Here is a 13,878-nt window from a genome sequence, read left to right on the forward strand (position 1 = left end):
AAGATAACTGCGTCTTTATTTGGGCAGTATTTTGTGCAGTAGTTCTGAATAACTATGTGGCAATTGTGTTGGAAACAGAAACTTTAAACTTCGTGACCCCCCAACTGGTTACTTGGGAGGTGAAATCAAGTTTCRTTAAATAAGTGTTGAATAAACCCTGCTCCTGCTAGTGATCAAAATATTTCACTGAAAGACCCCTCTTCAAGTGGGGCGTTCTTTGTGCCACTGAGTGTGTCGTTTTTATGATATTTGACAGTCTATCTCCTGAGTAAATGACAGCAAGAGCATTTTAAGCAGTGCTTTGCTTACAYTGTAATCAGATAAAAGAAGACAAAATTTTGCACAGAGACCTTTTTGTTATTTTTACTGCTTGTTGTTACAGTGTTTGTTATGTGGAGTTTTACGGTACTCAGCGTAAGTCAGCAGCTATGAAGTATTTCGTAGAAAAGCCAGAGTTTAAAATACACTTTAAATTCTTGATAACTGCATTTCAATTTCTTTCCCTTTATTACATTATATCAATAGTTCAGCTTTTAGGGATTATTTTTTAATGAACTTTCATGTTTGTAACAAGYCATGCAGTATCAAATGATGCAGATTTTACCCGTTTTGTTGTTGTGCGCATAGCAGGACGATCACATTTTCATTCACAGCTTCTTATTTCAGAGAGATTTTCTCTTAGAATACTACTTTAGAAAAAGATCTTGTATTCTTGTTCTTTCCATCTCTCAATTTCCAAACGTATATTCCACTGCACTTCAGTTTTAGTACTTTTTAAATTGACATATTTCACTCTAAGTTACATTCGTTCTTTTAGAAATATTTCATACCGTTTCTTTAGATGCTTCATTTTTAAGGAGRTATATAGGCCCAAACCTGTTAGTGTTAAAGTGACTCTTTCAGTCATTCAACTGAAACAAGTCATAAAAATTAAGATCCTCGTTATTTTAGAAGTGCGGACAGTGTCGCAGCTGCAAAGTACTCCCCAGAAAATTTAGTGTTTCATGTGTTACAACTGGATACTTACGGGAGGCTTTGGGCTCTCTGCAATCAATTCATAGAGAAAAGGAAAATAAAGCTATTTTGTAGTGCTGGAATTGTTGAAACTGTTGCTTTTCTTGGTCCATATTGCTCCAATAATCCAGTTACCTGGATTTCTCAGCAGGAGGCATAAATCGTAGTAGGCAGTCCTGTAACTGCCTTTAGAAGCTGAGGGGATATGAAGAATGATCTTAAAATWGCAGAAGCACTGCTGAAACAGCCTAAACGTTATACTTACTGCCAGTTAGRATTTACTCTAAAGCGAGACCCTAATATTCTAGGAGTAGCAATGCTGTAGTTGGATACTAAAGCAGATAAATTAGCAGATGTTCTCGGAAAATGATTTGTGTTTGAGTGAAATGATGTGGGAAGTTGGGGTATATAGTTGGGATACATGTGTTAAATGTAAGCGGGTCCAATTCTGTAGTATCTAAGCGGGTCCAATTCTGTAGTATTTTGCTGTACTTCTTCCTCTGCCTACATAGCCATCAGGCATGGCAAAAGTGAAAATCGCCGGCATTTCAGTTGCATGGATCTGAGGGTAAATGTGAGCGAGCTTTTGCATAGTTTTAATGCTATTAAAAACTGTCCAAGCCCTTCTCTGCTCTAAAGAAAGGAAATGACGGTGCCAGGCTTGGAGTGACGTTAAGTGCCGTACTTCTGGGAAAGGGTCTCAGAGCCTTTGGGTTGAAACATCTAATATTTCCAGTTTTATATTCCTGGGAGAGTAACGTCAAATTTTACTTTTCTTACATTAATTATTATTATTAATGTCATGCAATCTGCAGATGTACGTTACTTAGAGCAGGTACAGTCACTTTAGTTTTAATGTTTAGTGAGTCTGCTATGTTTTACTACTTGAATTGATTGTTTTGTGCAAAGAAGCTTGTTTTCCAGAAATGTATGCAATGCTGTTTAATAACTTGCTTTGCCAAAGCATAGGRTGTTTTTCCTTTCATCTGGAGCTATTTATTATATTTATTTATTCTTCTTTTTGCCTGGAATTAGTTGTAATATCCAGGCATGAATATGTTGAGCCCAATGTTTTGATATCCAATTAATGTGATACCTTCTTTAAAGTAATAGAATTTATTTAGTGCAACAAAGATTTATAATACAGTCAACACGAGCACTAGTGCACATCACAGGGCCTAATTCCTGTTTGACTCTGAAATAATGCAATATGACTCAATAAAATAAAGACGCCCCTTTAGAGGCATAGTAGTGTAGTGCAGTGAGAAGCATAGAGCTTTAGCATGAGAACCGTAATTTTATTATTAATGCAAGAGTTAACTACCTGCCTGAAATGAATTTAATTTTATGCCAGTGGAGACTCTGCCCAGTAGGCAAGGGTTATATGTAAATATAAAAATTTACCTGAATATTTACCTGCATTGAGAAAGGATGTATTTCACCACTTACTCCATTTAATGCCACATTTGCACCTTATGAAATGAATAATATGGTTAATTTTTGAGAGCTTTGTCTGGCTGGATAATTTTTTGTTGGGCATTTGGAAAGTTGTTTTTTTTCTTTAGTGGAACCTCACAAGATTGACCAAAACAACACCTAGAAAGCCTTCAGCCTAGTTTTGCATGGTTAAATGTACTCAAGTGTAGCAAGGTCTATAGTGTTGCCAGAGGCTCAGCTGTAAAAGATGCCGGTTTCCATAATTCCTGTTTGAAGGCTAAAAATCTTGCTCTTGGRAGAGTGACATTCTTCATGGCTAATGTAGCTGTATCTTTTTATTATTGCTTAGCTTAAATATTGATTCCCCCCCCCATTTCAGAGTTTCTACATCTCATATTCTTTAACAATTATTTTTTCTCTTACTTTCCAGCCAAGCTTCTTGCAGGAGAGACTGTCTGTTCCCTGTCATCGTAACAGCCTTTCCCTAAACCCTTTCTGTTTTCACGGAAGATGAATTCCCGCTGAATTCCCAGAACTGTACGAAGTATTTCTGTCTCCCTCTTGCCTTAAAAAGTGATGCTCCCCTAACTTGAAACGGCTTCCTTGATATTTTTTAATGTTTTAAACAGACCAGCAGATAGCCAGATTTCTTTCTTAAATATAATGTTTTTATGGATTGTCAGCATCAGTTTCAGAAAGCCGTTGCTGCAAGTACGCCTTGTTGAGAGAGAGACTTCATTTTGTGAGTGCTTCCCCATGATTAACCAGCCCCAAACCTCCCTTGCAATGCTAATCCTTGAGCCATCTGCAGATCTTTATTATCCTGTTACGTGCCTATTTTATTTCTGCTGGGATCAGAAGAATTTAACTGAAGATCAGTTGAATTTCCATGTGTTTAAGCATCTTGCCTGGCCTAGCATTGCATATCCCAAAGTCTTTCCMGTGAAAATCTTACGTTGCCGTGTGTCATGATATGAAAGGCAGTCACTGAATTCTGCCCTACTCCTTTCAAATTCCTTTTTTGCCTAACGTCTCCAGCTTTAATGTGGCTTCTCTCAGCCAGAAGACCCATCTGTTCTGGATCCACGCTGGTAAGAGGCCTGTCAGTCCTCAACAAGGAGTCCCCAGCTACGTAGATCAGCTTCCCTCCCGTCTGTTCTGCCTTCTGCTGGCAGACTCTCGTGCCTTCTGTCCTTCCATGTAATCTGCTTACCGTTCTCGTCCACTCTTGGTCCCTTGGACCCCTTCGTTTTCTTTCTCAGCTTACGGAACTACTTGCTCTTCTCCTTTTCTTATGCCATCTCTGTTCCATTTTGTCCTTCAGTGTAGTAAAAGTTTCTTCAACTCTTTATCTGTCCTTGCAACAATCTATTTCTGTTAAGAGGTTTATTCCCAGTTGTTTCTGTTTCAGGAGGTATCTGGAAACTATAAGGCGTTCCCATACTTCTGTCCTCTTTATGTGAATTCCATCACTTTTACCACTGCACCTTTTAGTCTTGGATCTTCTGTTTCATGTATCATGTGTAAACGGGATCCTAGAGATACCAGTTTCAGGGTAATRTAAAAATCACCTACCTCCTGCGTAGAGTCATCTCTGTCTCTGCTGCTCTTCAAGTCTTCTCATTGCTTCTTCCCCACCCTTGACTTTTAAGAGGAAAAGCAGACACATTTCCTCACAGATTCCCGGTTGCTGTGGGAAGTTTTGTTGTCTTCTCCAGTTGCTGGCTGCTTTGCATTGAGTCTYTTGAGTGATGCTTCATATAAGTACTTTGGTTAGATGCCCCTCAACTGTGATGAGAAGGGGGGAACCTCTTCCTAGACCCTAAGTCACTGAGGATTCAGTTTTTGACCTGGGTTGTCAATTCAAAAGAATAACTTGATAATTTTTTTAAAAAGGTGACCTTGTACACCTTTCTGGAAATAATATCTTTGAGTATCTTCTCTGCATCGTTGTCAAACTGACCCTTTTTTGTTGGATATCAAAAGTATGCATTGCGAGCTTTTCCACATTCAGTTGACCTCATTGAATAAATGGTAGATTTGCAGGATCAGTAAAAGGCAGGCACCTTGCTGACGCCTCAGATTCCCAAGGGAAGAAAACATGGAAATAACCCTCCACTAGAGCATAAGGAGTAAAGGATCAGTGTTCAGTACCCTGTGAAACAATTTACTTTTCCCAACAGCAAATGTAGCACCTGGATTTATATAGGTTAATTCTGTCAAAGAAATKAGTCTTTATGGTTTGTAGCCTAGAAAATATTTCACAATTATTCAGGRCGCAGACAAAAGCTCAGAAATACAAATAAAGGCCAAGACCTCACAGCAGTTGAATCTTTTGTTGTATTCAGTAGGGGGCTGTACATCCCTTTCTGTCGTGCTCTTGGGCTATGAAACAAAGGGACCCTGTTGGTGTTTACTTTTTCTCAAGGCGGAGACAGTTATTTTAAATGAGTTAATAAATGGAGTACGGAACTGTGGTGCTTTGCATAATGGGTTTTTTTTTCCTCTTTCTCTCTCTCTAGGTCACTCAGATGAGTCGTCCAGATTTGATTCTCTTTCTCATGAAATATCTTATGGCTTTGGTGGTTGGAATACCCTCTGTCTTCTGGGTTGGAAGCAAAAAGACTTGTTTCGAGTGGGCTAGCTTCTTCCACGGACGCAGGAAAAAAGAGTGAGTATCGATATGCGATAGATAAACTAGTTCAGTACTGGCAAACTTCTCTTCCCTTGTAGTACTGGAAGAGTATCTCATCCTTTAGGAAGGCAAAGACAGGTGCAGCTTTCTTTGGAACCGCTTGCTGTTCAAAATAGAGAAGGGAGAGGAAGACAGCAGCTCCTGAAAAACCCCAAGGAATTGTCACATACTTTACCACAATTGATTTTTGTCACAGATTCAAATTTACACTGTTTTATTTTTTTTCATTTTTTTTCATTAAAGAATTAGGATTCAGTTGGATACTACAAATTCTCTGCTATTTGCTGAAAGGTGGAATTGAGTGTTCCTTTATAGAGCTGCCTATATCTCCAACCTAATCAGATCTTTTAATGGAAATAAAACATAAAGCTTTTTTAAAAAGCACTTGTCTGTGCTTTTAATCTTTCCCATATGCATTAGACGTGTTTCGAACACAGTTTGATAAAATGATGGTGAGAATAACTTATGGCTTCTTTAAGGTTGGGACTTCATTTAGGCTAAGATATATCATACATTTAGAGGACAATTTTTATAATTATGTAATAGCTATGAACAGCTCTTTTCATAATCATAAATATTGTCCTATGAGTAGCGGTTTCAAAATGGATCCACAAATACGGCAAGTGTTTAAGCAACTACTTGGTGACTTTGATTTGTCTATCCTTAGCAGACCTGGCCTTCTGCTGAGGTTAAAGTGAAACTACATTCTGTAGAGCTGGAGCAAATTTTTATTTGTTCAGAAGGTAACCTAGTGAGATGCACACACACCGTTAACAGTTAATATGATTTTAATACATATGCATGCATTTAGATAGGATTTACACAGGAATGACATACTGGTTGGATGGGTAGAAGACCAGGACAGAGGCGATAAGGGTAGAGGAAGCTGTTTCGCAGGACTGCCTTATCTTGGATGTGCTGTCTTGGGTAAAGAGCTGGGTGGCTCCTGGAGATACCACTCTCTGTCCTCTTGTAATTGGGCAGGAGAGCAGCAGCCATCTGGCTGGAGCCAGGCTCCTTTGCCCTTAGTTCAAGAGCAAGGGGCAGAGCTGATCCCTCGTCAGTAATCTGTGATCTCCAGGAGCAAGAAAGTTAGGAGGAGCAGCTCGTGGAGGGGAGGAAACCAAACATTAAAGAAAGAGAGGGAGGGAAAAGGCTTCCCCACCAAAAAAAAAAAAAAAGAAAAGAAAAATAGACCCCAAAAATGTAGAGGATGTGATAGCACCTCTTTTCATCACGCTACGGCAGAGCGGCCAAGTGTGCGCCTCTGCCAGCACTTCACAGCAAGGGACTTCAGCAAACAAAACCTGGGGGCTCTAAGCACTGATCTAAGGGCTACAGTCCAGTTGCTTAGGCATTACTGTGTATGTTGTATTGGTCTGATACTCTCGTATCGCTACTGGGTTTAATCCAGATTTGAAATGCGTCTTYGAGTGAGGAAGTTGTTTCCCCTGTTCCCTGAGGGCAGTTCTCGGGGTAATCTGAGCTGGCCGAGTCACAGCGCTGTCCCGAGGATGTTCTGAGGATGTTCTCGTAACGATGTTTGCAGACTACGGCCGTAAGCAAATATACTGCAGTTATTCCACATCTAAGCTAGAAGACCAGGTATGGGCTATGAAGGACTCAAGAATATGGGCTTATGCTAAAATAAAATATCCAAATTTAGAAGTGCTACCAAAACAGGCAAATAGATACATTATAATGTAAATAAATGATCTTATTTGCCAACTTGTGATATTTGACTGCTCTATACATAAAATACTTAGGCTTAGAGTGTTGTTACTGTGTAAATACTTTTATGCCTCTTCCACGGCAGTGATTAATGTCAACTATTCCAACTGCATGTCTTGTTTAGAGTCGTAAATGAGAGTCGTCAAGTGCTGCAAGAACCAGATTTTGCTCAGTCTCTTCTGAGAGATCCTAACACTCCCATCATCCGGAAGTCGAGAGGCACCTCCACCCAGGGCACCTCCACCCACGCCTCCTCCACCCAGCTGGCTGTGATGGACGACCAAAGGAGCAAAGCCGGCAGTGTCCACAGCAAAGTGAGCAGTTACCACGGCAGCCTGCACCGATCGCGTGATGGCCGGTGCGTTTCGTTCTCTTCAAAACCGTGTGCTCAGTTGGCGTGGACAAGCCTCGGCTGGCTGCGAGTTTGCCTGTCGTAATGTTCAGATCAGAAGCTCTGCTAACACTAATGCTTTCTCTGATTGCATCTCCTCTCCCCTCTGGGATCTGGGTTGGAAAGAGRAAAAATACGTTGACATTTTCAACTGTGTTAGTCTTGGTGAATTATGCAGCATGAATGTATTCAACACTGGTTTTCCTGCAAATGCAGTGATCTGTGTTATGTTATCTAAGTGCATGGGCAACAAATTTGTCCCAAAATCAATTTAGTGCTTTTGTGGCTTTTTTTGTATGTTTGTTTATAAACTRATTTCATTTCTGTAAATAGTCATAGCCCTATTGAAATAAACCATAATAGAAGTTACCCATTTTAACTTGAGGTGCAATTAAGGATTATAACATAATTTATTATCAAGTATTTGCTCACCTAATTACCAATATTATGCATATTACTGTAGTATGAACCAAGCTGCATGAAGGGATGAAACAATTTGCCTAAGGCTGTATAAGCAAAATGAATGAGCTAAACAGAGAGCAACTTTTATCATAAAAGCGGAAGGTTTGTGTGTGTGCGTGTGTGCGCGCACGCACCGAGATCTCTTTGCATTYGCTCATGACTGTGGCAGTAATAATAATAATTGTCCTCTATTCTGTAAATTAGGTACACTCCCTGCAGCTACAGAGGCGTAGAAGAAAGACTACCTCATGGCAGCATGTCACGACTGACTGATCACTCCCGGCACAGCAGTTCTCATCGGCTTAATGATCAGTCACGTCACAGCAGCATCAGGGACCTCAGCAGCAATCCGATGACACACATCACGCACGGGACCAGCATGAACCGCGTTATCGAGGAGGACGGCACCAGCGCTTGAGCCGCTCCCATCGTAACGGCGTCGCTCGTGCGGTCGTGTGGCTCCCGTCCGTTTCTCAGCGCTGTGCTAGCGCTCAGTATTATCGCGCCTCTCATCGGGGGCTGATTTTGTGCGTCAGGAAGCCAGAACCGGTGCATTCGTTTTAAAGCCAGCGTTTCTTGTAYTTTGCCTCAGAGCTAGAGTGTTCAGCAATCTTGAATTATCAACTAAAAAGCTGGTTGCCTCATCTGAACCTATCAGTAGGTAATTATTTATTTGATAACTGTGACTTTCCCCTCAGACGCCATTGCTGAATTTCGTACTCACTGTTTAAAGAAATCTTCCCTTCCTTCCAACGTGTCTGCATGTCAGCAAGCGCCACCCTTGAAATCTCACTGGCAAGGCTGAGAGTTGTGCAGAAACGCATAAGGAAACTCTTGAATTCTGCAGGAGTTCTGCCACGCCGCTCCTTTGTCTGCAGTTAGATAATAAACCGGCGCTTGTTTGCGCCGCGCGGAGGGAGGGCCGCGTGCTAGATACCGTCTAATTACGTACGTACGTGAATACGTCCGCGTATCAAAGAACGTCTGGGAGAAACGGGCAGGCGTTTTGAAACGATCACACTGGAAACATAACGAAGGACTGTGAGCTTTGGGGAAGGAAAGGGAGCTCCGCTGCTGATGCCCACCAGCTCTTGCCAGAGCTGTTCAGGCGCAGTTGTTGGGATGGGGGGAGGGAGGGGAGAGGGAGAGAGGCAGGGAAGGTGATTTTTGTATAACTTGTATTGTCCTTGCTTTTTTACAAAATACTATTTAAATTTTCTACTTGTTTACAATTTATGTAGGAAGAGATCGATTTTAAAACCAGTTATCTAGATAATATTCAGCCACTTATTTTTAGATTGATGTACAAAAGCTGAGATTGCCTGTTCCTGGTCTATTAAAAAAAAAGAAGAAAAAAGGAAGAAAAAGAGAAAAAAAAGAAAACCCAAATTTCTCACCCAAACCAGAATGTGCAGCCTTTTCCTTTACAAGCAGAACGAATCCTGTTCCCTGCTCCCACAGCCTGGGTGAGGAGGGCTTGGGCCAAAACGGACCCCAGGGCTTTAATCAGGGCCCGCCGACCTTCCGTGCAAAATCCCGGCTGGCTTCTGCGAGGCTTCGCTTTCTGCGGAGCAAGCTGGGAGCAGGAGGTCCAGAAAGGTGGGGGAAATCACGGCAGGAGCTTCTTACTTTCCATGCCCTACTGTAGAGTCGGAGGAGAGAATTCTCAGTTTGGGGGTTGGGGTAGATTGTTGCGTGTAAATAATTTGCCGGGATGCACGGAGTCGCCGCTGGCGCGGCAGGAGGACGTCAAGGCTCGCTCGGGATGGCGCGGCAGATCCTCTGAAGCATCTGCTCCGAGGGGCGTTCACCGTGAGGAGATACCGACTACATTTAAACCTACCTCAGTCATCACAGATCAGTAAGCGCAGATCATCGCTGGGAAATGAATGCTTGTTTTTTTTTTCCCATTGTCCTTACATAATTCCCTTTTTGACCTGTTTGAGGCACGTTCAGAAGCCTCTGTACATGCTTGGATGGCACAACGTCGAGGGCAGAAAYGGGCAACAGCCGCGCCGGGCGCTTCGGAGGCGTCCTGCGAGCAGCACGAGCTGAGCTGCGCCGCCGTTACTCATTTTAGCTGCAGCTGAGGACGCAGCAGCGAAGCGCGCAGCTGCGCAAGCCTGGAAATCAAAGGTTGCTCCGGGAGTCGCCGTTGTCTTTTGGAAATACATTTACTCTGAATCGTCTTTCTTGCTTCCACCAGGCTTTCGCTCCGAAGGAGAAGCACAAACCAAACCCGACGTCAGATAGCAAAGCTTAGGAGCGATTCGGGACTCTCCGCTTCGGCGGCGGCGCGGGGACGCGGCTCCGAGCGCCCGGCGGCTTCGGTGCCTGCTCCGGGGGACAGGCGCCGGGTGGCCGTCCGAGGACGCTCCGACGCCCCTTTCGGAGCTAGCGGGTCCGGAAAGGCGTCCGAGCGCTCCGGACTGGCAGAACGACAGCCCCCGGGAGCCGCGCAGGCGAAACCCTCCCGTCGGATTTAGCTTCCGTTAAATACTCCGCTAATGCTTCAGGGGGGTGATGGGTTTTAAGCATTTCGGTTTGCAAACGGAGCCGGTTGTGAGTCTTTGTAAACGCTGTAACTGAACTAGGTAAGCTCGAGGCTTCACGTTCATCCTGGCTAAACTGAGTGCTTTTTTTCTTTTTTTTCTTTTTTTTTTAATTGTCGCGATGCTTTGGCCTGCRTAGAGCCAGGGAGGGGAGCAATGTAGATTTTAAACGTCTCTTCTTTGAAATTTGCTGATCTGCGAGGGTTAAGCCTAGCAGATCAGTGGCATTTCCGGATGCATCTGTCCAAGCTCTTCTGTGGACTTTTTGGGGTCTTTTTTTTTTTCTTCTTTTCTTTTGGCCTGTCGTGAACTGCTGTAGCTGCCGCATGCTGGAGATCTCGGCGCATCGAGCGCCGGTGCTGGCCCGGTGCTGCTCTTGCCTGTGCTCAGCTCTCGGTAGACTTGTTTACGCTAGTCCAGTGTCGGTTTTGTAACGTTTGATTTTTATTATTATTATTTTTTAGCACTTTACGTGTGAGTGTACAGACAGCTTCTGTGGTAGTGGGCGTACGTTTAATTTTAGACCTTTGAAAGTTTCTAATAAAACTCTGGAAAAATCCTGGTCTCTTTGTGAACAGCTTCGTGCCTAAGCTGCGYGCGCCTCCTGAAAAAAAATAAAAATAAAAATTAAAAACCCAACCCTCTCGGGGGTGGCCGTTGCCGGGGGCGGGGGGAGAGTTTTAACCGCCAAATTTTACTGTTCGGCTCCACTTCGTTCCCCGCTTTGCCGAGCGAGCGACCACCCGCAGCGCCGGCGCCGGCGAGAATCGTGGCCGCYGAGAGGCCCCTGAGCGCCGAGACTGCAGCGAAGCCGCCGGAGAGGAGGGTGCAGGAAAAAGGCCGTTTGCGCCGGGTGTTAGGGGCRGCTGAACGCTGCTCCCGGGGGAAACCCGGAGCAGAAGATCGGCAGCGCGGGCGGCTGCGGGGATCCTCCGCGCCCGTTTCACCGGCGTCTGGCTGCGCTTTGGGTGGTCGCTCGTCTCTGCAAACGCCCACCTGGCRCCACCAGCGTCCCRCGCCCRCCGCTTTCCCGCGGCCCTTTCCCGCGCCCGCCGCTTTCCCGCGCCGCTTTCCCCGGGGAGCAGAGACCCGGCAAAGGGTTACGGCTGGGCGCCCTGATTCTGCGTTTCGAGCCCCAGGACTAGGGCGATGGCTTCTCCCCCCTGCTCCCACCATCACCTTTCTCTGTGATTTGGGGATTTTTAGACTCCCAGGGTTTTGCTTTGTGTTGCCTTTTGGGGTCCCATCAGTTTAAAAAATGAGTCCGACCCCGCCGCCAGCAAGCAGGCGGCATCTGCAGGCTCCAGCGCGGAGAGCGGCCACGGCCTGCTCTTGCCTCCATCCTCTGCGCCGCCGTGGGGAAACGCCGCCAGTGCCGGCGGCAGCCGCGCTGAAAACGAGGAGGGGGGGAGTCGGGTCCCGGCACCCGCCCGAGGAGCCGCTCGACTCCGGAGTGCTGCTTTCAGGCTCGCGTCCTTCCCGAGAGCYGCTTCAAACCCTGACGGCGGCAGGACGCGGCCCGCGAGCGCCGCTCCAACCCGTTGTCCCCGCAAGGGTAAAAAGGAGGCGGCTCGCGGGCGGGAGAAGCGGGAGCCGCCGGGGCCCGCGGGGATCCGCGCGGCGATAGTGCCACCCCGTGCGCCGCGCCCCGGCAGYGGCAGCGGCGGGGGTCTCCTGCCGCGGGGGCCGTCGGCGAGGGGCTGCCAGGCTGCACGGACTCGTCCTCTGAGCTGGGCTCTGCTGGGGGCTCGCTTTATTTTTTTTTTATTTTTTTTTATTTTTTTTTCCTCTGGGAAAAGAGGCTCCTCTTGCAAACCCTCTGCGGAGGAGATGGGGATTCAGGAGCGAGCCCGTCTCGCCAGCCTGTCCAGGCCCCTCTGGGGTACCAACCACTCCTCCGAGTCTCGTGCTCCTCTAAAATTTCCTAGTCTTAATTTAAGCCAGGATACAGGATACTGAGCGAGCGACCGCTGCTCCCCGGCCCAGGCCCTGCTGCCTCGTCCACCCAGGCCAGAGGACGGTATTTTCGGACCGGGCCCCRCTCGCCCCTTCCTGGGTCTCCCAGAGCATCTTGGAGACGTGCCGAGCAGCCCGGCAGGGTGATCCCCGACCCGGGCGCTCAGAGCCTGGCTCTGATGTTTGGTGGCTCTCCAGTGGTGGCTCTCCACCCTGGTGGCATTTCATCCATCCACATCATGGCCAGGAGGCACCTGAATGGCGTCACGGGGCCCCACGCTGAGGGACCATCCCTCAGCCCCGGCCTGTGCGGCCTGAGCTGCTCGAAGGGGCAGCAGCGCCCGGGAGCCTGGATTCCTGCACCGAGATCCCAAAGATCACAGAATGGTTGAGGTTGGCAGGGATCTCCGGAGATCATCTGGTCCAACCCCTCTTCTCCAGCAGGGCCACCTGGAGCATGTTGCCCAGGACCCCGTCCAGACGGCTTTTGAATATCTCCAAGGATRGAGTTGCCACAACCTCTTTGGGCAACCTGCTCCAGTGGGAGGACTTTGCTGTTCCTCCTGCCCTGCTCTTGTCCCCTCTGCTCCACCAGTGCCAAGAGCCCTCATCCGGCCGTGGGATCCCTTGTCCTACATGAGTATTTAGGGGCTGTGACAGCGTCCTGACATGCTCCAAGCCACCCTGGAGACCTGCCATGGATTCGAGGACCGTGCGCCCTCCTTCTTGGTGCTCACTGGGAGCATCTGGACRGCTGCGGGAAATGGCCCAGAGCCCCGACGTGCCGCACGCAGCCGTCTTCCCCTGCTCCGAAAAAACAGCTAATCTTTCGGGAATAACGGCTGTAAGCCTCTTAGGCAGCTGCGCTATCAACGCGGCTGCTGATGAGCTGATTAAAATCCAGTGGAAAAGATAAAATCCCCCCCCAAAGAGGAGCCCCGAGAGTCGCTCCGGGGCGGCTGGCGGCGGCGCTGGCGGCACCGGGAGCCGCTCGGCCCGGCCTCGGCGCCAGCCACAAAACCCTTACCGGGGTGAGCGGGACTCCGGGCCGCCGCTTCCGGCCACGCGGCAAGGAAAAGGGGGGGACCCAACCTAGAGCTGACCCTGGCCGCTCTTCTKCCCCTTCCTCATCCTCAGCATCCCCTGCTGCGCCTGTGCTGGSCCCGTCGCCACCTCTAACCCAGCCCGGCTCTCTTGGGGGTCTCCTAAAGGGTCGTTGGTGGCCCCAGCTCCAGGCTGAGACCCCCCCGGGCGGGAGCGGGGTGATGCTGGGACACCACCAGACCTTCCACCCCGCTGGCTACGGGACCGGCAGCCCCTAAACAAACAGCAGCGGCCGGCAGAGCCCGGCGCGGCCGACACCCTCCGAGCCAGGGCTTGAGGGCGGGCGGACTCGGCCCGAGGTGGTCTCGAGCCCGCGTCCACCACGCACGCCCCATCCTGGCCGCTGGCCACCTCCGTCCGGCCCGCGTGGGCCCTCCCACGCGGAGACGCGCCGCCGCTGGCCCCTTCTTGGCGCTTCTACGCTGCCGTCTGCGGTCTCCGGAGCAGAGACGTCGGACGAGGAGAAGCCTCTGACGCCCAGCGGCGCTTCTGCCGCGCCGGCGCCTGTAACTAACGCGCCGCGCAGGGACACGCGG

At 47.9% G+C, this 13,878-nt stretch overlaps 1 protein-coding gene across 3 annotated transcripts in view; it reads left to right on the plus strand.

The window, feature by feature from the left end:
- The window catches only part of FZD3 (frizzled class receptor 3), a 56,723-nt gene extending 45,921 nt beyond the window's left edge, over positions 1 to 10,802 (plus strand). For all 3 annotated transcript variants that reach the window (XM_085305665.1, XM_085305667.1, XM_085305666.1), the window contains 3 exons: positions 4,974 to 5,122; positions 7,002 to 7,235; positions 7,935 to 10,802. In XM_085305665.1, coding sequence (XP_085161791.1) covers positions 4,974 to 5,122; positions 7,002 to 7,235; positions 7,935 to 8,148 — 597 coding nt within the window. In that variant the 3' untranslated portion in view covers positions 8,149 to 10,802. The remainder of the gene's footprint in view (positions 1 to 4,973; positions 5,123 to 7,001; positions 7,236 to 7,934) is intronic.
- The last annotated feature ends 3,076 nt before the right edge of the window (positions 10,803 to 13,878 follow it).

This window comes from Rhea americana, unplaced genomic scaffold (genome assembly GCF_003343005.1).
Source record: "Rhea americana isolate MKP2758 unplaced genomic scaffold, rheAme1 scaffold_225, whole genome shotgun sequence".
Classification (NCBI taxonomy): domain Eukaryota; kingdom Metazoa; phylum Chordata; class Aves; order Rheiformes; family Rheidae; genus Rhea; species Rhea americana.